Source organism: Erinaceus europaeus, chromosome 10, assembly GCF_950295315.1.
Source record: "Erinaceus europaeus chromosome 10, mEriEur2.1, whole genome shotgun sequence".
NCBI lineage: Eukaryota > Metazoa > Chordata > Mammalia > Eulipotyphla > Erinaceidae > Erinaceus > Erinaceus europaeus.
The window spans coordinates 12441264-12462070 of NC_080171.1; the positions used below are offsets into that span (position 1 = coordinate 12441264).

A 20807-nucleotide genomic window follows, 5' to 3' on the forward strand; every position below is an offset into this window, starting at 1 on the left:
ACACTCGCTCCCAGCCTGGACATCCCTCCTGCATCACCTGAGGGGCAGGGAAACTCCACGGCTCCCAAGACTTGAAGGACTCCAGAGCAGGCCCTAAGGAACTGTCTCCTGGCTAGTATTTTCCTGTTGGATGGAACCAGTTTTGTAGACATCCATTTTTAACTCAGTGCCAACATTTGCATGATTTCAGAATGTCCTTTCCAATTCTTCCTATAAGGACACTGGCACCTGGAGGAAAAACTGGAGTCTAGACTAGAACAGGTGTGAAGACAGAAGCTGTGGTGTATTTAGTCTCTCCCAGGAACAGATCTCTCATCTTACCGCTGCTCTGGAACATGTTCAGGCCAACGCGGGGCCCAGAGATCCTAGTCTTTCCATCCCCACACAAGTCTCGGGGATTCTGGGGCCCTTTCCCTAACATGGCTTTTCCCCCTGAAGACTTTAAAGTCGGCCCAAAGTGCAGTTATAAATGGGACTGGTGTTCCCAGTTTTAGTCACACTGAGTTCCTCAGCATTATGTCTGTATCCATTCAGAAGGGAAGTGAATTCTGACCTGCCAGGAGCTGAAGACTAGATATCTACGTTTTCTTTTATTGTTAGTAAAACTAGTTCTATTGTCCAAGACAATAAAAGAATGATTCAGAGGGCATGGAGATCACCAGCTGCCCTTCCACCACACGCCCAGAATGCAAGAAGAGTTCCAGAGGGGTCTCACTGTCTGGTGCCACCTCACATCATGGAGCAGAGCAGGGGGGCTGCCCAACAACCTGCCAGCACCCGCGTCTGGCATAGAAGCAATTACAGAAGCCAGAACTCCCACCTTCTGCACCCCATAAAGATCCTGGGTCCAGGCTTCCAGAGGGATAAAGAACAGGAAAGCTGTCAGGGGAGGGGATGGGATGTAGCTACAGAACTTAGGTGTAGGAATTGTATGGATATGTACCCCTCTCTTATCCCACAATCTTGTCGATCATTATTAAATCACTAATAAAAGAAATTTTTAAAGAAAAAAGCATTATAAATGACAAATGATACACCATATAGCCCATGGATTCTGATTTTTAAAAAGGTACACAAAATGTGATGTGTACATATAACAGAATACGGGTTTGGGGGTTGTTTATTTTGTTTTACCAAAGCACTACTCAACTCTGGTTTACGGTGGTGCGGTAGATTGAGCCTGAGACTTTGGAGCCTCAGGCATGAAGGTCTCTTTGCAGAACCATTATGCTATCTAGCACCCCCATCCCTGTCCCAATAACAGAACATGAATTGGATCAAAGTGGTTATTCTAATGCATGCTACATCTCTCAGCCCAGAAGAACCTTGAGGGTGGTATGCCACAAAAAGCCAATGTACCGGATGATTCCTCCAGTATGAGGGACTTAGTCAAATTCATTGAAAGCGTGAGGTCGTTGCGAGGAGCTGGGAGTGGGAGGAGGGAGGAGAGCCAGAGTTACTGTGCAGTGGGCTCAGAGTTTCAGTTTTGCAAGATGAAAAAATGTCCGGGGATGGTAGTGATGGTGGCACAACGTGAATGGATTGAATACTAAATAACCTGAACAGTTAAAGATAGGCAAAATGGTGCATTCTGTGATGTGGTATTATACCATGATTTTCAAATTTGAATAGGAAGGCTCTCAGCTACATGAGCACTGTTGTCATCAAAGCCAACAGCAGCCACCTCATAGATGTTATATGTCTCTGTGTACAACCCCCTTCTTCCCTTCAGAAAGCTATACTCTGCCACTGTCACACAGCCTCTTCCTAAAAATCATCAGCTCAAAAGAAAGGGAAATCAGAGGATGAAACAGGCTGAGTGGTCTACTGCAGCAGAGTCAAGGACTCCAAGGTGGGGAGCTTGGGGCCCAGTGCACTATGGGAGAGGAAGACAGCAGTGGTGACAGTGGTGTGCAGACATCTGTCATGGAAACAGTTCCTCCTGTGACAAGGATTTTGAAATCATTGTTTTCCCCCAGTAAAGTGATTTGAGTATTAAAAAATTTAAAAAAAAGCTCAGAAAATTCAGTGACTTGACAACCTTAGTATTAATCTTCCTCCTTCCAAATGGAATGGAGATATTTGCCCTAAATTTCAAAATGAAATTCCTTTTACTGTTTAAAATTAAAATCTGATTAATCTTACATTTGACAGGACAGAGAACAATTGAGAGGGGGGTGGGAGATCAAGAGGGAAAAAGGAGAGACAGGCAGCACTGCTTCATTGCTCCTGACACTTCCCCTGCGGGTGGGGACCGAGGGCTTAAACCTGGGTCCTTGTGCACGGTGACCTGTGCACTCAACCGCGCGCACCAACCTGAAAATACCTTTTAATGTAGTGAACAATTCCCAGGATCCAAGGGCACTGGTCTCCCATCATCTTCCCAAGAATTTAGACCATATAGGAGCACATTCACTAGTATTGCCTCAAGATATATATATATAGATAGATAGATAGATAGATAGATAGATGTATATAGATATATATAGATAGATAGATATGTATTTTTTTCTACTCATTTTATTAGGTAGGTTTTCTGACTATGGACAGTTTCTGATTAGTTAACTGTTCTCTCTCTGTGAGTCTTCTAATTACATTGACTCATTGTACAATTTAATTTTTTTAAAATTTTTATTTATAAAAAGGAAAAACTGACAAAACCATAGGATAAGAGGGATACAACTCCACACAATTCCCACCACCAGAACTGCGTATCCCATCCCCTCCCCTGATAGCGTTCCTATTCTTTAACCCTCTGGGAGTATGGACCCAGGATCCTTGTGGGATGCAGAAGGTGGGAAGTCTGGCTTCTGTAATTGCTTCCCCGCTGAACATGGGCGTTGACTGGTCAATGGGACCAGCATTAGGGCATAGCACCTAAGACTCCTGAGAGTTCAGGTTCCATCCCTAGTACCACCATATGCCAGAGCTGTAAGGAACTCTGATATCTCTCTCACTCATAAAAATACATCTTTTCTTATAAAAAATAGTAATAATAAAGATGCAAACTTTCAACCACTTCAGCTATTGCACCAGCTGCCATATTCAACATTTAAATTTGGCACTTTGGGCCTAAAATGACTTAGACAACCAGGATTTAAGAAAATACTTATAAAAATGCTCAACTGTTCTGGGAAATTTTCTTTTAAATAAGTCTACTTTATGAGAAAGATGCCTTTAATTTTTTTTTATCTAATACATGTCATCATTTTCAAATTCTGCTGGACAACTAGGGCATTTCTCATGGTGCTTTTTACTCCTGAGAAATCCACGCTCCCCCCTCCCACCAGCCAAGGATTCCTGGAGCTTTCACTTTCCAGCTACTCTTGAGTATTTCCTAGGACCTAACAGGAACGGAATCTACTCTGAAGGACAAACATAAGCTCAGTGAAACTTTGGGGAAAAAAATTTTTTTTTCTGGTTGGAATTATACCAACACAGTTTAGCAATGCTGGTGTCTCGCTCTGATTTAGAAAGAACTTTGATTTTCAAAATGAAAACAAAATTTCACTTGATAAATCAGCTTAGTAAGTGGGTTATATTAAAATTATCTTCAGGTATAAGAACTGACAGATCGTAGAAAGCCGAAGTCTATAGTCACAGGATTGAGAGAAGAGGAACAATATTATCACCAGCTTCAGAGACAAAGAACAGAATGAGCAAACATTTCATCCAAGATTCCTCATTTGATTTCTCCGACTATTCGCAGGGGGACCAGCTGCCTCTGAACACAGATCTGCCTGATGGAGTCAAAAGCAATGCTCCCTGAAAATCAAAGAACACCCAAAATGACAATCACCAGCACAGAAATACCTAGAAGAAAACCAGTCAAGGCCAATTACCGGATCTCGAATTTCAATGACTCCATGGTCATAGAAAAAAATGCCAATCCAACAAAGAAACAACCTCTACAAAACAGTTTCTTCATATTGACTTACAACTCTCAAGGCAAGGGGAACAAGAGCCCGAGCAGTCAGAGAGCAGCAACACACGAGGTATAGATGAATTTTAATAGTTTATTAGTCATAGAAAAAAAAAAAACTGATTTCTCAAAATCAATTCATCAATTCTTATTGAGTTCCGTGTAAAATAGTAAAGCTTATAGAAAATTTCTTTCTCATGAACAGATAATCACTATGCTTTTGGTCCAAGATATGTTGGGGCTTTTTTTCCTCTTCTTCTTCAGATGACAGACAGATGGATGTCGCTGAATCTATGAACGAGTGTACTTGCCCCAAATGTGCAACATAAATACAGAAGCGATGAACAGAAGACTCATAACCAATACTGGAACGGGGCCACTGGAAAGAAGAGAAGGCAGGCTTACTTTCAGCAATAATATATCATTACATTTGCAGCACAAAAGACTGCCTGGGGAGGGTGGGGCTGGAGGATGAGGAAGGACAGACAATCCGCAGGGAGGGTTAGTCACATCATTTAAAGGAATATTCCTCCCCCCACCAGACAGCAAAGGCGCTGTGGTTTCTCTGCCTCTCCATCTCACTCAAACTGAAAAAGCAAGCCCAGAGTGAGAAAGAAATGACCACTCCCTCCAGAAACATTTCCCGAAACAAAGATCTGGAGGGTGTGCCGGCCCTGTGGTTGTTTACAGAGGAGGAGTCCTAATTTCTTAGCAAACCACATTAACATTCACATAGATAAGATCATCTGTTATCTAGCAGACAGTGCATCACTCAACATCTACTGGATATTTTATTTAATAAAAAGGGAAATCTGGGGAGTCGGGCTGTAGCACAGCGGGTTAAGCGCAGGTGGCGCAAAGCACAAGGACCGGCATAAGGATCCCGGTTCGAACCCCGGCTCCCCACCTGCAGGGGAGTCGCTTCACAGGCGGTGAAGCAGGTCTGCAGGTGTCTATCTCTCCTCCTCTCTGTTTTCCCCTCCTCTCTCCATTTCTCTCTGTCCTATCCAACGACAACAACAATAATAACTACAACAATAAAACAACAAGGGTAACAAAAGGGAATAAATAAAATAAATATTAAAAAATAAATAAATAAATAAATAAAAATAAAAAGGGAAATCTGCCTAACTCTGCAATGTAAACTACCAAACTATTATGTTAAACTGAGATTTAAAGACAACCAGTCAGGAGTAAGCAGTAGCACAGTGGGTTAAGCGCATGTGGCGCAAAGCGCAAGGACCGGCCTAAGGATCCCGGTTCGAGCCCCCAGCTCCCCACCTGCAGGGGAGTCGCTTCACAGGCGGTGAAGCAGGTCTGCAGGTGTCTGTCTTTCTCTCCCCTTCTCTGTCTTCCCCTCCTCTCTCCATTTCTCTCTGTCCTAACAACAATGACATCAATAACAACGATAATAACTACAACAACATTAAAAAGACAACAAGGGCAACAAAAGGGAAGATAAATAAGTAAAATTAAAAAAAAATAATAAAGACAACCAGTCTAGTTATAATATCCCAGGCATACACAGCCCAGCATAATATAATCACAGTAGAGGTTGCAAAGTGTCTTTAAATAGGGAGCTGGCTGGTGATGTACCTGTTTAGCACACACACTACTATGCATACAGACCTGGGTTCGAGCCCCTGCTCCCCACCTACAGTGAAGCAGGTCTGCAGGTGTCTTTCTCCCCCTCCTCTCTCAATTTCTATCCGTCCTAATAAAAATAAGAGGAAAAAAAAGTGGCCACCGGGAGCAGTGGATTTGTAGTGCTGGCACCAAGCCCCAGCGATAACCCTGGAGGCAAAAAAAAAAAAAAAAAAAAAAGTTTTCAAATAGCTTATTAACAAACTCATGACACAAGTAAAGCAGTTAATCCCCTCTTTCCTTTCTTAAGGAAAACGGATATGCCACAGGTTACTTCCTGCCTCAGAGCACACAGCTGGCGTGCAAAGAGACCATATGTGGCACTCACTTTACTGCTCCACTGTTCCAGGCATCAAAGAGCAAACTTTCTAGATGTATAGGTTTGCTTTATATTTGCGGATTTATAGTAGGAAGGAAAGAGGTTGTGCTCATCAGCCCTTCGGAAATCAAGTTTTTCCAGTCAGGAATATGGGAGACACTCTCCTCTCTCCTCATGGTTCCTGCTTGCAGCTGAGAAGCAGCAGCCACAGAACACAGAGCTGCCACGTGCAGCCCTCAGACCCAAGTGCTTTACTCTGGAGACAATGGCACTTGGAGGCTGTGGCCAGGACCTCATCCATCACCCTCTCCACGCCTGTTCCCTCGTGTGCCCAGTGAGCACAGGCAAAGCACCGTTCTCAGAGGGCTGCGGAGCTCTTAAGTCAGCACACAGAGCACAGGGCTATAGGGACTCTCGGGAAACTTTATGTCAACAACCTGGAAAAAAAAAAAGAGAGAAAGAGAGAAAGAGAGAAAGAGAGAAAGAAAGAAAGAAAGAAAGAGGAGGGGAGGGGAGGGGAGGAAGAAATCAACTTCCAGAAAGACCAGCAGACAGTAAGCCCCAACGGGTGGGATTTGCAGCTGAGAATTCCCATCGGTGCCCTTCCATCGAAAGGTTCCCTCTGGCCTGGTGAGACTTCAAGGTTCGGCTTCTGAAGGCTCCCGGGAGGACTCAGGCGCTCACAGCAAGATCGGGAGTGCTGGTGGACACACAGCAGCAGGGCCCAGAGCAAGCGGGGGCCAGATTCACCCTCCCTGATGGGGTTTATAATAAGGCCCCGGACTCTAACGAGGAAAGAGCTTTAAAACATTATCTATAAAATACTCAGAAAAATGGCCTCTAACCAAGACCAAAAAGTTGTCGACATGTTGCCAACTCGCATGTCCTTAAGTTCAAAAACTGCTCCTTCAAGTAGTCTCACCTTCCCAAAGATTCTAGTATAACAGGGTAAAATTAAAAAATAAATTAAAAAAAAAACAACATGAAACCAGATGTCGACAACTAAATGAAAGCTTTCATGGGTGGAGGAGAGGGCATAGTAGTTATGTAAAAAAGACTTTCATGCCTGAGGCTTCAAAGTCCCAGGTTCAATTCACTACACCACCACAAGCCAAAGCTGGACTATCTCTCCACCTATCTGGATCTCTCATTTAAATATAAGAAAATATATTTCAAGATAAATTAAATAAAGGAAAATTTTCATAAACTAAGTCCGAAAGTCAAGTTGCCAGTCAGGCTAATTAAGCCAACTTAAACAAGTCAAACTTAAGTCTTTTTTTTTTTTTCCCTACCAGACATGCAGTGTATAGAGTACAAGAGATCTTATGGCCAGAATATCTGATTCTCAGAAGAGAAAACACAAGCAGAATCTGAACTGGAGTTGGTGTATTGCACCGAAGTAAAAGACTCAGGGATACAGGTCCAAGAAGGATGACAGAGGACCTAGTGGGGGTTGTATTGTTATGTGGAAAACTGAGAAATGTTCTGCATGTACAAACTATTGTATTTACTGTCAGATGTAAAACATTAATCCCCCAATAAAGAAATTTAAATATATATCTGATTCTGGTGCCAAGAGAAAGTTTGCTTCGTAGAATACACACTGTGGGGACTGGGTGGTGGTGCACCTGGTTGAGCGCACATGCTACAGGGCACAAGGACCCAGGTTTGAGGTCCCAGTCCCCACCTGCATAAGGAAAGCTTTGCAAGTGGTGAAGCAGGGCTGCAGGTATCTCTCTTTCTCTCTCCCTCTTTATCTCCCCTACCCTCTCGATTTCTGTCTCTATCCAATAAATAAAGATTAAAAAAAAAAAAAGCACACACACTGTGACATTGCATGGGGTCCCAGGTCCAAGCCCCAGACGCCACATAAGAGCACCGTGCAAAGGGAAAGCTTCAGGAGTGGCTGACTGGTGCCAGGGTGTCCATACCAGGAGCGGTGGAACAGTGCAGGTGCAAAGTCTAGACAGCCAAAACCAAGGCAGAACACACACACACACACACACACAGTTCGGCTCTTGCTCCTTGAGTCTCGCACTATCTTTTCCCTCTGCCCTCTGAATCCAAACTCCTGAGGTGATCGGCAGAGAAGCACTGTGGCCATTGTTCCAATTCACTGTCCACTGGGTTTGAGGAGAGTGTCTTGGAGCCTATCTGATGAGGGATTCATGGGATTAATTCTGCCTCTTAAGAGCAGAAACGTCAAAGACGTGAGATGACCACGGCGTAGTGACAGGTCAGGTTAATGTCCACTAGCCATCAGCTGCTGGTCTAAGAACTGAGAAAGTGGGGTGCTGGTCCTCTTGGGATGTACTCACCACCGACCAGGCCAAGAGGCCAAACAACTGGCACCACAGCCAAGTGGAGCAGCTTCTTCAATTTTTAATTGGTGGTTTAACAATGACTAATGAGACTGTAAGACAGCAGGGGCGTAAGTCCATACACTTCCCATAGACGGAGCAACTCTAGTCTGTCATAGTACCAGCCGGGCCTGCAGGAGATCTCTGAAAAAGCACCCAATTCCTACTCAGATGGCCATCTCTCTTTCTCAGGGAACACCAAACGGAGAGCAAATCCTTCTAGTCCCATGGTTTGCCGGCAGCTGTCCCCACCATCTACACGGCCACAGCGAGGAGGTGTCCCCTGGCTCTCACTCAGTTCACAAGGAGAGGTCGTTCGTTCCATGCCCCACACAAAGCAGTCTACAATAGGCAGGCCAGACCTCGGCCACTGCGTCAGTGAGGCTGCAGTGTGGCACAAAGAGCGTCAAAGCAAGCCTCGCTGGCAGCAGAGAGCAACAGCACAGCAGAGGATTCTGGGAGACAGTACAGAAACCCAAGGCCCCATCTCGCCACTTACACTTTCAGCCCAGGTGAATCCTCCGTGTAAAATCGCCACATGCCCCCAGTGCCTGCTGAGGTCGTGCGACCTGCGCTCCGGGTCCCGCAGCTGGCATTTTTCCTGGCAGAGGAGAGGGCACAATGAGTGTTCTTAGAAAGCCTTAAGTCATTAAAGAAGCAATAAAAACAAAGTCTTTTTTGTGGATAGGACAGAGAGAAATGGAGAGAGATGGGGAAGACAGAGAGGGGGGAGAGAAAGAAAGACACCTGCAGACCTGCTACACAACTTGTAAAGTGACTCCCCTTGCAGGTGGGGAGCCGGGGGCCCGAACCGGGATCCTTGAGCCGGTCCCTGCACTGCGCACTATGTGCACTTAACCCGTGCACCGCCCGGCGCCAGATTATCTTTTTCTTTACTGTGCCAGTTCCCATCAGAGTCTTACTTTACTGACGGCGACCACTCTAAAATGAGTAGCTGCCACAGGCTAATGTCAGAACAGCCTGGAAGGCAGCTCCTGTTTCCGTTTTACAAACGTGGGAATGGGGCCCGGGAAAGGCGAAGGCAAAGTGCCCATGGGGCCGACTTGGAATCTGGATCCACCTGACTCCAGAGCCCGGCTCACATGCACCTAGGGTTCAGGAAGCCTCCTCCAGACAAAGCACCTGAGGCTTTCTTCACATACGTTTTTGTGAAATCAAGCAACAAGGCTGTTTTCAAATGCCCTGCCCCCATACAATCTGACCTTAAAGCCACTACTTATAAAGCTTTAACAGTACTGTATTTGCGGCAACTGACAAAAAATTAAATGTAGTATACCCAGCTCCCCAAGTGGAATATCTATATATGTATATATAGATAATTTTACGAAAAAGTTATTTTGTAACGCTTTCACTAGTTTGACATTCTAACTATAGATCTTGAACAGAAAGGTACCATGTGGGGGAAAAAAATAATCCGCAATGAGCAACCAGAGCTTGTCCCTTCAGGGTATCCAAGGCTTCCAGATGGACTGTAGCAGACAAGTGGCCCCGGCACCCGGCAGCAGTCCCAGTGCGCCCAGGCTATGGGCAGGAAAGCCCCAAGGTCCGGCCCCTCTTCTCTCAGAGACAGTCGGGCACCTAAGCCTACACAGCTCTCCAGGCATCAGTCCTCCAAGCCCAACTTCTCGCCTGCCCGGTGTTGTCACAACCTGCGAGGGAGAAGCGGGAGGGGAAGGGGACGGGAGGCAGCTCGCCTGGTAGAACGAGTATGCTTTGCTGTGCCTGGGACCTGGGTTCAAGCCCTCTGCGCCAAAAGGAGCACCAGGCATGGCACCAGGGCAAGGTCCACAAAGAGTGGAGCAGTGATGTGCCTCCCTCTCTCTCATTCTCTGCACTAAGCATGTGTAAGCAAAATAATGTGATTTTAAGTGTGAGAGGAAAAATCAAGCGGAATCTTTAGTCCACTTACCAGCAACTCAGAAATCCTAGGCAGAAAGCCCTGTAATCTCGAATCAAATAAACGACTGATTCTGAAATAGGGGGAGGGGAGGGAGAGAAGCAGCAGCAGGAGGAAGCCCAAGTGAAAACCCAGTCACCACCGTGCACTCTGGCCATCCGCCCCCACCCTGCCTGCCCTGGGCCTTGCTCGGCCTACGCTCTGAAGGGAGGAAGCGAAGCGCTGCTTCTGAGCCCAGGAAGCTACCCCGCTGCATGAAGGAACGGGAGAACTCAGCCCTCAGCCCTGCCACCATCTTCCGTTGAAATGAGTGTCAGACCAAGGCTCAGACCCCCTGTCCCTCAAGACCGGATTCCCACACATCACTTACGGGCTACGTGGCAGCCAGGCAGCGTGTTACATGGCTGTCTCTATGGGAAGGCGGGTTATAAATCTGACTCATTAAATTAAAAGCATCAATTTTAGATGTGCCCATTGTTGCCATGCAGAGATCCTTCATTAATCCCAAGACAACGGGGTTACTTGATGTCTGATCCTTCCTTCACCCTTTATTCTGCCAGGCTGCACGTGGCACAGAGAGAACTTGGACAGGCAGGGACAGACAGGATGATGGCTACGCAGAGTCTCCCATGCTGGAGGGTCTGAAGTCTCGGGTTCAATCCCCCACACCACTGTACGCCAGAGCTGAGCAGTGCTCTGGTTAAAAAAAAAAAAGAGAGAGAAAGAAAGAAAAGAGAGAGAGAATGGACATTTTCTATCACAGTCTATAGACTGACATAAATATGGAAACTCGCCTGCTGTTACATTAGTATAGAAAAAAAAAAATGTTTGGGGAACAAATGGGAAGACTAGTAGCGGCGGAAGCCTTTGATTTGAAGTCCGAGAAAGCAGAGAAAGGCCGCCTGCGCTCAGTCTCGGGGAACAAGCGCCATCGGGGCGGGGGTGGCGTGAGCCGAGCAAACAGCAGCGAGCAGCTCGAGGGGCTGGAGGACGGCAGGAGGACGGAGGGGCGGCAAAGGGACTTGAACTCTAGGACGGCACCAAACTTGCGGAGAAAATAAACAGAAGTGGGGCAGAGATCACAGACCGGAGGATGAAATGACGGAAACTGGGGAGTGGAAGCGATCAAGAGAAAAGACATCAGAGAGAGAGAGAGAGAGAGAGAGAGAGAGAGCGCTGATGAGAGGGCCGGGACGTGTAACTCCGGTCGCGCAGACAGGAGAGGGAGGCCGAGCGATGCTTCCTTGGGGTCCGCGGCGATGCACATGCGGGCGGGCCGGGGGAGACTCGGTTCTGCGTGCACAGCCCCCATTAAACCAGCCGGGGGGCCAGTGGAGTGTGTGTGCTGCAGAGAGCAAGGGCCCGGGTTCGAGCCCCCGGTGCCCGCCTGCGGGGGACAAGCTCTGCGAGCGGAGCAACAGGCCTGCAGGGCTCTCTCTCCCGGATCTGCCCTGCCCTCTCCATGTCTGGCTGTCTCTATCCAATTAGGAAAGATAATAACGACAATAATGATAATAATAACGATGACGATAATCTCCCCCTGCCCTCTCCAGTTCCGTCTCTGCCCAATAAATAAATACATACAATTTACAATTTTTTTTTTTTAAATCAAATCAGGGGCCGGGTGGCGGCGCACCTGGGTGAGCGCACATATTAGTGAGCGAGGACCCGGGTTCGAGCCCCCGGTCCCCACCTGCAGGGACGGGGAGGGCTTTGCAAGTGGTGAAGCAGGGCTGCGGGCGTCTCTCTCTCCCCTCTGCTCTCCATTTCTGGCTGTCTCTACCCAATAAGATGATAATAATAATAATAATAATAATGATAATAATATCAGACCACATCCTGTCTGGGGCCATCGCATAAAACGCGAGTGCAAGTCGAGGTCCGGAAACGCTCCTTAACTGCGTTTTGCTCAGTTTCTCGGACCCGCTAACGGTGTCGCCCGCCTGTATTTTATTTGACATTATTTATTATTATTGTTGTTGTTGTTGTTATTATCATCGCGGGGCCAGAGGGCGCTAAACACCCAGCCCGGTTTCCCTCCAGAGGCCCCGTCGCCTGGACCTCAACTTGCCCTGGTGAACCTCGACTTTGCAGCGTCTCCTGATCAGGACCAGCCCGCCGGCCGGTCTGCCTGTCTGTCTGTCAGTCTGTCTGAACCCACCGCCGCGAGGACCGGGGGACACTCACCGCTGCCGCACCGTGGACCCCGCCGCCCGCGCGGCCACAGCTTTGCTGGGAGAGCGGCCCGAGGACCCCACGTTGGTGCCGCTGGGCGTCGGACCCGGCTGCGGAAAGACAGACAGACACGGAGCGGTGAACGCCGGCGGCCGGGGCCCACAAGGCCCCCCCCCCCGGGCCCGGACGGCCGACACCCCCACCCGCCCGGAGACCACGAAAAGAAGAGGAAAGCGAGACGTGGGGATCACAGGCCCCGGGAGGCAGGAGTCGGGGCCCTCGGGGGAAGCCACACCATGCTGGAGTCTGGACGGTGTCAGGAAGCTGGAGCGCGCGGCGGGGAGCGAACGGAAGCTGCCAAGCTCCGACGGCGGCGGCGGCGGCCAGGCTCGGGCCCCACCCACCGGCCCTGCTGGCAAGGGTCCTCGCTGAGTCCCATGACGCCTAGGCTGTCCCTGTACATGCCTGCACAGAAGTCTGCCATAACCGACTTGAACCCATGCCGTGCGGAAAATATAAAAGCTTCTTTCCCTCTCTTTTGCATCCCTTTCATGATTGACGTGGCCCAGCGTTACTCAGACCACAGATCTAAGCGTGATCAGAGGAGACATTTCTCTCGGGCAGCGACTAAACAGCTACACATTTGCGCTGATGTGGCCTAAGAGAGGCCGACGTAGGGGGCGTGGCCAGCCCAGCTGGGAGGCGTGGTGGGGCAGGAGCATGCGCGGTAGGGCCTACGGACTCGGGCCATGGCGGAGAAGCGGGACGGGGATGGGAATGGGGACTCGGCTGCCAAGCCGTCGGTGCTGTTCCTGCACCCGGATCTGGGCGTGGGCGGCGCCGAGCGGCTGGTGTTGGACGCGGCGCTGGCACTGCAGGCGCGCGGGTGTAGCGTGAGGATCTGGACGGCGCACTACGACCCGGGCCACTGCTTCTCCGAGAGCCGCCGGGTGCCGGTGCGCTGCGCGGGGGACTGGCTGCCGCGCGGGCTGGGCGGGGGCGGCCGCGGCGCCGCGCTCTGCGCCTACGTGCGGATGGTCTTCCTCGCCCTCTACGTGCTCTTCCTCGGCGACGAGGAGTTCGACGTGGTGGTGTGTGACCAGGTGAGGCGGCCACACGCCCGAGCCCGCGGACACCCCCCCCCTCGGGCCGGTTGGTGGCGCCCCTGTCACAGTGCGCAGGGTCCCGGGTTCGAGCCCCCGGTCCCCACCTGCAGGGGGACAGCTTTGCGAGTGGAGAAGCAGGGCTGCAGGTGTCTCGCTGTCTCTTTTTATTATCTTCGTTTATTGATTGCATAGAGACGGTCAGAAAGGGAAAGGGTGACGGACAGACACCTGCAGCCCTGCTCCACCACTCGCAAAGCTGCCCCCCTGCAGGTGGGGACCGGGGACTCGGACCCGAGTCCTTGTAGATTGTAACAGGTGCACGCAGCCGGGTGCGCCACCACCTGGCCCCTCTCAGTTTCCGGCTGTCTCTAGCCAATAAATAAACAATAACGTTAAAGAAGAGTCGTTAGTTTATTTTTAAAAAGAAAGAACAGAGACGCCCCACCCCATCCCCCCGCCAGACCTGGAGAGAGCAGGAGAGGCCCCAGGGTGAGGCTGCAGTTCTGGAAGTTTCCTGTGAAGTCTTTGAACACATACACACACACACACACACACACACCACACCACACACACACATCACACACCACATCACATCACACACACACATCACACACACACCACATCACACACCACACACACATACACCACACACACACCCCCCTTCTCAAGTTTGCATCCTGGAGCACCCAGATGGGGCCTAGAAATCTGTATTTTCAGTGGTGCCTCCGTAATTCTGAAGCTAATGGGTAGAGGACCCGCTGTATCTCATATCCTGGCCACTAGCCAGGGGTGGCTTTTGAACATCTGAAATAAGAGATGAGATAAACTGTGTTTGTAAAATAGCTGATTTTGAATATTTACTGTGGAATAAGAATCCTTGTATTCTGAGGACACATTTTAGATAAATATACTAATAGTAATCTCACCCTTAATTTTTTTTTTTTTTAATCCGGCTACTAGATTTGTGTTTCTCTTTGGCAGTGCTGTTATAGAGGAAACTACTGGACTTCCAGTTTTATTTAGTACAAATCCAGCAAAAAGTCAACTAGGGCTCTGTACATGGGAGGAAATACATAAAACAAAGTCAGATGTTCCCCATGTGAAGACCACAGGCCAGCAGGTGGGTGGTGCCCGTGTGTGTTTTGATGTGTGTGAGGTTGAGTTGACCAGTCACTGCCTGCTGTTGTTCCCTGCCTTGGCTAGGTTTCTGCCTGTATCCCAGTGTTCAAGCTGGCCAGACGACGCAAGAAGATCCTGTTTTACTGCCACTTCCCTGATCTGCTTCTCACGAGGAGAGACTCTTTCCTGAAACGCCTGTACAGAGCCCCGATTGACTGGGTGGAGGAATACACCACAGGCATGGCCGACTGCATCCTGGTCAATAGCCAGTTCACAGCCGCCATCTTTAAGCAGACTTTCAAGTCCCTGTCTCACATAGACCCGGATGTTCTCTACCCATCGCTAAACGTCACCAGCTTTGACTCAGCTGTCCCTGACAAGCTTGATGACTTAGTCCCCGAGGGAAAAAAATTCCTGTTGCTCTCCATCAACAGATACGAAAGGAAGAAGAATCTGGCTCTGGCACTAGAAGCCCTGGTAGAGCTACGGGGAAGGTTGACATCCCAAGACTGGGACAGAGTCCACCTGATCATGGCAGGGGGTTACGACGAGAGAGTCCTGGAGAACGTGGAGCACTACGAGGAGCTGAAGACAGTGGTCCAGCGGTCTGGCCTGGGCCAGTACGTGACCTTCCTGCGGTCGTTCTCAGACAGACAGAAGATCTCCCTGCTCCACGGGTGCACGTGTGTGCTGTACACCCCAAGCAACGAGCACTTTGGCATCGTACCTCTGGAGGCCATGTATATGCAGTGCCCAGTGATCGCGGTTAACTCGGGCGGGCCCCTGGAGTCAGTCGTCCACTCCGTCACAGGGTTTCTGTGTGAGCCCGACCCCACACACTTCTCAGAAGCGATCGAAAAGTTCATCCGTGACCCTTCACTAAAAGCTACCATGGGCCGGGCAGGCAGGGCCAGGGTGAAGGAGAAGTTCTCCTCAGAAGCGTTTACCGAACAGCTTTACCAGTATGTCACCAAACTGCTAGTATAAGCACCCCAGCTAATTAAAACCTTCGTATCATGCTCATTAATAGTCGTTTCTATTAATTGGCCTGGTTTTGAAACCATTAAAGAAGCCAGGAATCTAGAGCAGAAGAGATTTTAAAATAATTTTTTTTTTATTATCTTTATTTATTGGATAGAGACAGTCAGAAATCGAGAGGGTAGGGGGAGATAAAGAGGGAGAGAGAAAGAGAGACACCTGCAGCCTTACTCCAGCACTTGCAAAGCTTTCCCCCTGCAGGTGGGGACCAGGAGCTCAAACTTGGGTCCTTGCGCATTGTAATATGTGCACTCAACCAGGTGCGCCACCACCTGGACCCTTAAAAATAAATTCTGTTATTGAATCTTCAGTCTGAGCTCGCTTCCTGTACACTATACCTCCTCACCGACTTTGTCAGAAAAATTGTCTTTTGTGCTGTAATCATTCTGAGTCGGTCTCACCAGTGTTAAGTCTAGGGTGACATTCCATGTTCAGAATACCTTCATTCTATTTTCTCAATTATTATGCTCTGCATATATGATTGCAATCACACTGTGCCATTATCTTTTTTGTGTGTTTTGTTTATTTTATCTGATAGGACGGAGAAATTGACGTGGGAATGGGAGATAAAAAGGGAGAAAGAAGAAATGACCCACAACACTGCTTCACTGCTTCTGAAGCTTCCCCCCCTGCAGGTGGGGACCAGGGACTTGAACCTGTGTCTTTGTTCAGTATAATGTGTGCTCAACCAGATGTGCCAGTTTCCTGCCCCCCCACCCATTGGTTTTATGAACTAAAGTTGCTTGATTTTAGCTCCAAAGCATAATGAGAACAAGATCTCATGGTTCCCAGCATCGGTTCACCTAACTACCCACTGTGTTCTGTTGGGAGGTTTTTGTTAGTCATTCCTTTGCTTGGGCCCATCATGAAAACAGTGTTTAGTGTTTTTGTTATGTTTTGGTTTTTTACAGAGATGACATTGTATTTTTTGCACACTTGAGACATGACAATAAAAGCTTTTTCATGGAAAGAGAATAAAGCGCTAGAACATCGCCTCGTGCTCTGTTAGCTACTTTCTAGACACATGAGTAGAGCAGTCGCGTGAGAAGCTGCAATGAACTGGATGTTGAAGACGTGTTAATCTCACATGTGGGGTGTGTATGTGTGTCACTTGGGACTTCTTTTATGTCAGATCCATCAGTTAACTGATGAGAATAAAAGGACCAGTGCATCACACTGACCACAGATGTTGCCAGGGGTTAAACTTGAACCTCACACAAGCAAGTCCTGCACTCTACCACTGTACCACCACCAGGACCGTGTGGGTTTTGCTTCTTGACATCATCTGTGTCATCAGTGGAGTTAAGCTTGTGCTGGCTTCAGTACACGTTGGCTCAGTGTAAGACAAATGTTTTTTAGCCCTCCAGTCTTTGTCTTATAGGCTGTGCCTGTGAAGCTTCCCCATCCCTCTCCCTTCATTGTCCTGGACCAACAGCTGTGAGTTGCTGGAGTAAGGGAGGAAGCCACGCTCACTGCCCTCGCTGCAGCGGACACTGGGTCATTCAGTCCTCGGGGAGTTAGCGGGGTCATGAGTTCCATTCCACAAAACAAAAGTTCAGGGCCAGAGAGAGAGAGAGAGAGCTCATTGGGGAGGGAGGCCGTGGGCCTTACCATGAATGTTGCCCAAGTCTGAGCCCCAGCACCACATGGAGGCTGCTGCAAGGCCAAAGGAAGCTCCCTTGCTGTGTCTCTCCTCTGTCTCTGTCCCTCTGTCTGAATGAAGAGCGCAGCTCAGAGCTGTAAGATCGTGCACACGTGAGGCCTTGGATCCACAAGAAGGAAAAGAAAAGGCAGAAGTTGAGCTATTTGAACAAAAGGTTTTAAAAGGCAGGCAGGCGTTTGAAAGCACCCAAGCTAGAAAATCCTGTTGTGCTGTTGTGCCCACCTGGAATGGATGGGCCGGAGGTGAAAATTCTCTTGTGCACTCTGAGGAAGGTTACTGCTAGTTTTTTTTTTTTTTTTTTTGTCTCTTCTTTCCCTGTGTGTTTCAGTCTTCACTCCCGAGCCACTGTTGTCTTCAGTTGAGTTATTACTACCTTCTGTTCAAGCAGAAATGGAGATTCCTCCAGCTAGCTGAATTTTTTAAAATTTATTTATTGGATAGAGACATCCAGAAATTGAGAGGGTAGGGGGAGATAGAGAGTGAGAAAGAGACATCTGCAGCCCTGCTTCACCACTGGCAAAGCTTCCCTCCTGGAGGTGGGGACCACTCGGCCCCTTAAACTATTTTTTTATTATTGGGTAGAGACAGGAATTTAGAGGTGAAGGGGAGTTAGGGAGAGACAGAGACAGCCCTGATTCACCACTCATGAAGCTTTCCCCCTTCAGGTGGAGACCAGGGGCTTGAACCTGGGTCCTTGCACACTGTAGTGTGTGCGCTTAACCACCAGGTGCGCCACCACCTGGACCCTGCTGGCTGCAGTTCTCCACACAAGCACATACACATTTGTGTGCACAGAATGGAGGCTGGAAATGGGGCTGATGGAGGTAGGGGGTGTCTCTGGTCATACAGACAGAAAAGAGATATATACCCAGTTAGTTTTGGGGAGCCATGTTCCAGTCAGCCCTGTCTGAAAATAGTCCAGTGACTGCTGACCCTCTGTGGAAGGCCCTTGTGGACTGCTCTTCCTAATGCCTCATTTACTCTTTCTTTTTTTTTTTTTGCCTCCAGGGTTATCGCTGGGACTCAGTGCCTGCACTATGAATCCTGATGGCCACTTTTTTCCATTTTATTGGATAGGACAGAGAGAAATTGAGAGGGAGAGATAGATAGACACCTGCAGACTTGCTTCACCACTTGTGAAGCGACCCCTCCTGTCGTTAAAATTTTCGGAGGCGGGGGGTCGGGCGGTGGCGCAGCGGGTTAAGCGCAGGTGGCGCAAAGCGCAAGGACGGCGTAAGGATCCCGGTTCGAGCCCCCGGCTCCCCACCTGCAGGGGGGTCGCTTCACAGGCGGTGAAGCAGGTCTGCAGGTGTCTCTCTTTCTCTCCCCCACTCTGTCTTCCCCTCCTCTCTCCATTTCTCTCTGTCCTATCCAACAATGAATAGCGTCAACAAGGGCAATAATAATAACCACAACGAGGCTACAACAACAAGGGCAACAAAGGGGGTAAAAAAAAAAAAAATTTTCGGAGGCTCTTGCTGGCTGGGATAGCTTCACGGGCATGTAACAGAGACACGGAGACAACGGCTGGGCAGAGAAGCTGTATTTCTTTATTCAGGAACAACGATTCACAAACTAAGACAAACTAATCACCAAACAGAACTCTGCTGTCTCTTTGCGGCGGCGCAAGCACTCTCTCTTACTCTGGAACTCAGGAACTCTGGAACTCTGCAACTCTTCCACTCTGGAACTCTGAAAGTCTTCAACCCTGGAACTCAGGAACCCTCTCTCGGGGTTCCTTGGGGCGGGGCCAAGCGGGCCCGCGAAATTAGCAGGACTGATCCAATTCTCTTGGCGGGGGAGAACTAGAACCCAATGTAAAGCATACAAACACCCTCCTGAAGGTGGGTAGCCAGGGGTCAGAACCCAGATCCTTACATGGGTGTCCTTATCCTGCTTAGTACTATGTGCGCTTAACCCAGTGCACCACCTCCCGTCCCCCTCACTTAACTCTTCACAGCAGCCTTCCAGGTAAATATGGGGTTTTGTTTTTAATTGAGGAAGTGGTATTTTACAAGTTCTGTGGTCATAGATGCAATCTCAGCTCCCCAAGATGCGAGCCCCACACCTCATGCCATCTCTCTCCAGCATAGGGCCCTGGGCCCCCAACTGCTCTCACTCCCCTCCTGACTCCCCCGTTTGAATTCTTGGTTCTGCTAAAAAGAGAACACAGTTGATTAATGCTTCACCCTCTAGATTCCCCTTACTTTGACTCTTAAATCTCACCTACCAGCGAGATCCTGTGTTTCTCCTTCTGACTTATTTCGGTGGACATCGTTCCTTCCAGTTGCACAAAGGCAGAAAGACTGTGGCTCTCACGAGGAAGTCCTGAAGCTGTGATCCAGCCCCAGGTCGGTCTGACTCCAGGCTTCTCGACTGTGGTCCGGCTGCCTCCGCAGTAAAGGCCTTGCCGCCTTGTCTGCAGCCTGTTTCACCTCTTGCATCTCTTCCTTTCTCAGAGAAAAGCCACCTGAGCACTTTCCCGTCCTCTCACTGCTCTTCCTGCATCTCTTGTTAGTGATGATCCCTCTTTCTCCATCCACGTGACACTCTCCTGTGATGCCCCTGATATTTCCAGCTCCCGGGATCAAATCCTTTCATCATCAGTTAGGACCCCAGTGTCACCTCACATGATGGACAACAAAATGGGAAACTGAGGCCAGGCCTGCCTGAGATCGCAGAGAGGGGCAGCTGCCGCTGTTGTCTTATTCCCGCGCCCATTCAATACTTCTTCCGCTGATTCAAAGCTGCTGCCTTTGAAGGGGCTGCCGTGAAACTGACAAACATAAATCAATGGCTAGAAAGTATTGTGCTATATATATTCACGACAGAATAATAATCAGCGGCTAAAAACGATGAGGTGGTCTCCTATGCATCTTCTTGGGTGAAATGTGAAAACACCATGTTGAGTGAGATAAGCCAACAAGAGAAGGACGAATATCCAATGGCCTCACTTAAGAGTGAGACTTAATGAAGTAGGGGATGGGGAGGGAGAGCACACAGTGAAACATGCACTGGACATGATCGCACGAAAGCAAAGGACTCTGGGAAGGGAGGGGGAGAGGGAGAAAACTTTGGAGGCCTGGTACACAATGAAATTGTATGCATATGTCAATGAATCTACTTTTTAAAGTGGAGTCATTAGCCCCCTCAAAAAAAAAAAAAAAAAAAAACCCTGACAAACATAAGTTAATTAAATGAGAATGGGGTTTTATTGCCTTGTACCCAAGACAGTGAAAAGCCCTCAGCAAAGCAATGCCCATGGTGGCTTCTCCTCCCCACCTACAGCCATTGTCTCTCCTCTGGCCAGCCCAGCTTTCCCCCTGCAGGTGGGGACCAGGGGCTTGACCCTGGGTCCCTGCATACTGTAGTGTGAGTACTTAAACCAGGTGCACCACCACCTGGCCCCTTGTCTCTTGGTATTTATGGCCCAGAGTCAAAAATCATCAGGTTATTGGTCCTTGGCTGTTCAACTGTTTGCCTCAAATTCTTCCTTTGGTGTGCTATTTCCTTGTTGCTTGGTACCAGGAATTTTGGAAAGTA

At 48.8% G+C, this 20807-nt stretch overlaps 2 protein-coding genes across 2 annotated transcripts; one reads left to right on the forward strand and one right to left on the reverse strand.

Moving 5' to 3' along the window:
- Positions 1-3996: 3996 nt before the first annotated feature.
- On the reverse strand, positions 3997-12791 carry SEC61B (SEC61 translocon subunit beta). The gene is made up of 4 exons (XM_016189323.2): positions 12634-12791; positions 12351-12448; positions 8745-8846; positions 3997-4301 (listed from the first exon to the last, which is right to left on the reverse strand). Exons 1-4 carry the CDS (start codon positions 12634-12636, stop codon positions 4214-4216), a joined length of 291 nt encoding a protein of 96 aa, XP_016044809.1. The 5' UTR covers positions 12637-12791; the 3' UTR covers positions 3997-4213.
- Positions 12792-13053: 262 nt separating this feature from the next.
- ALG2 (ALG2 alpha-1,3/1,6-mannosyltransferase) lies at positions 13054-15911 on the forward strand. Its single transcript, XM_007525529.3, has 2 exons — positions 13054-13441; positions 14648-15911. The coding sequence occupies exons 1-2, from the start codon at positions 13088-13090 to the stop codon at positions 15548-15550; spliced, it is 1257 nt and encodes a 418-aa protein (XP_007525591.1). The 5' UTR covers positions 13054-13087; the 3' UTR covers positions 15551-15911.
- The last annotated feature ends 4896 nt before the right edge of the window (positions 15912-20807 follow it).

Bases quoted from the DNA above. Each gene is read 5' to 3' on its own strand.
- ALG2 (XM_007525529.3), top strand. From the start codon at position 13,088: ATGGCGGAGAAGCGGGACGGGGATGGGAATGGGGACTCGGCTGCCAAG. The intron at 13,442-14,647 runs GTGAGGCGGCCA...TGCCTTGGCTAG, and splicing joins ACGTGGTGGTGTGTGACCAG to GTTTCTGCCTGTATCCCAGT.
- SEC61B (XM_016189323.2), bottom strand. The intron at 8,847-12,350 runs GTGAGTGTCCCC...CTCCTCTGCCAG, and splicing joins GGGTCCACGGTGCGGCAGCG to GAAAAATGCCAGCTGCGGGA. The intron at 4,302-8,744 runs GTAAGTGGCGAG...TCTTCTTTCCAG, and splicing joins GATTCACCTGGGCTGAAAGT to TGGCCCCGTTCCAGTATTGG.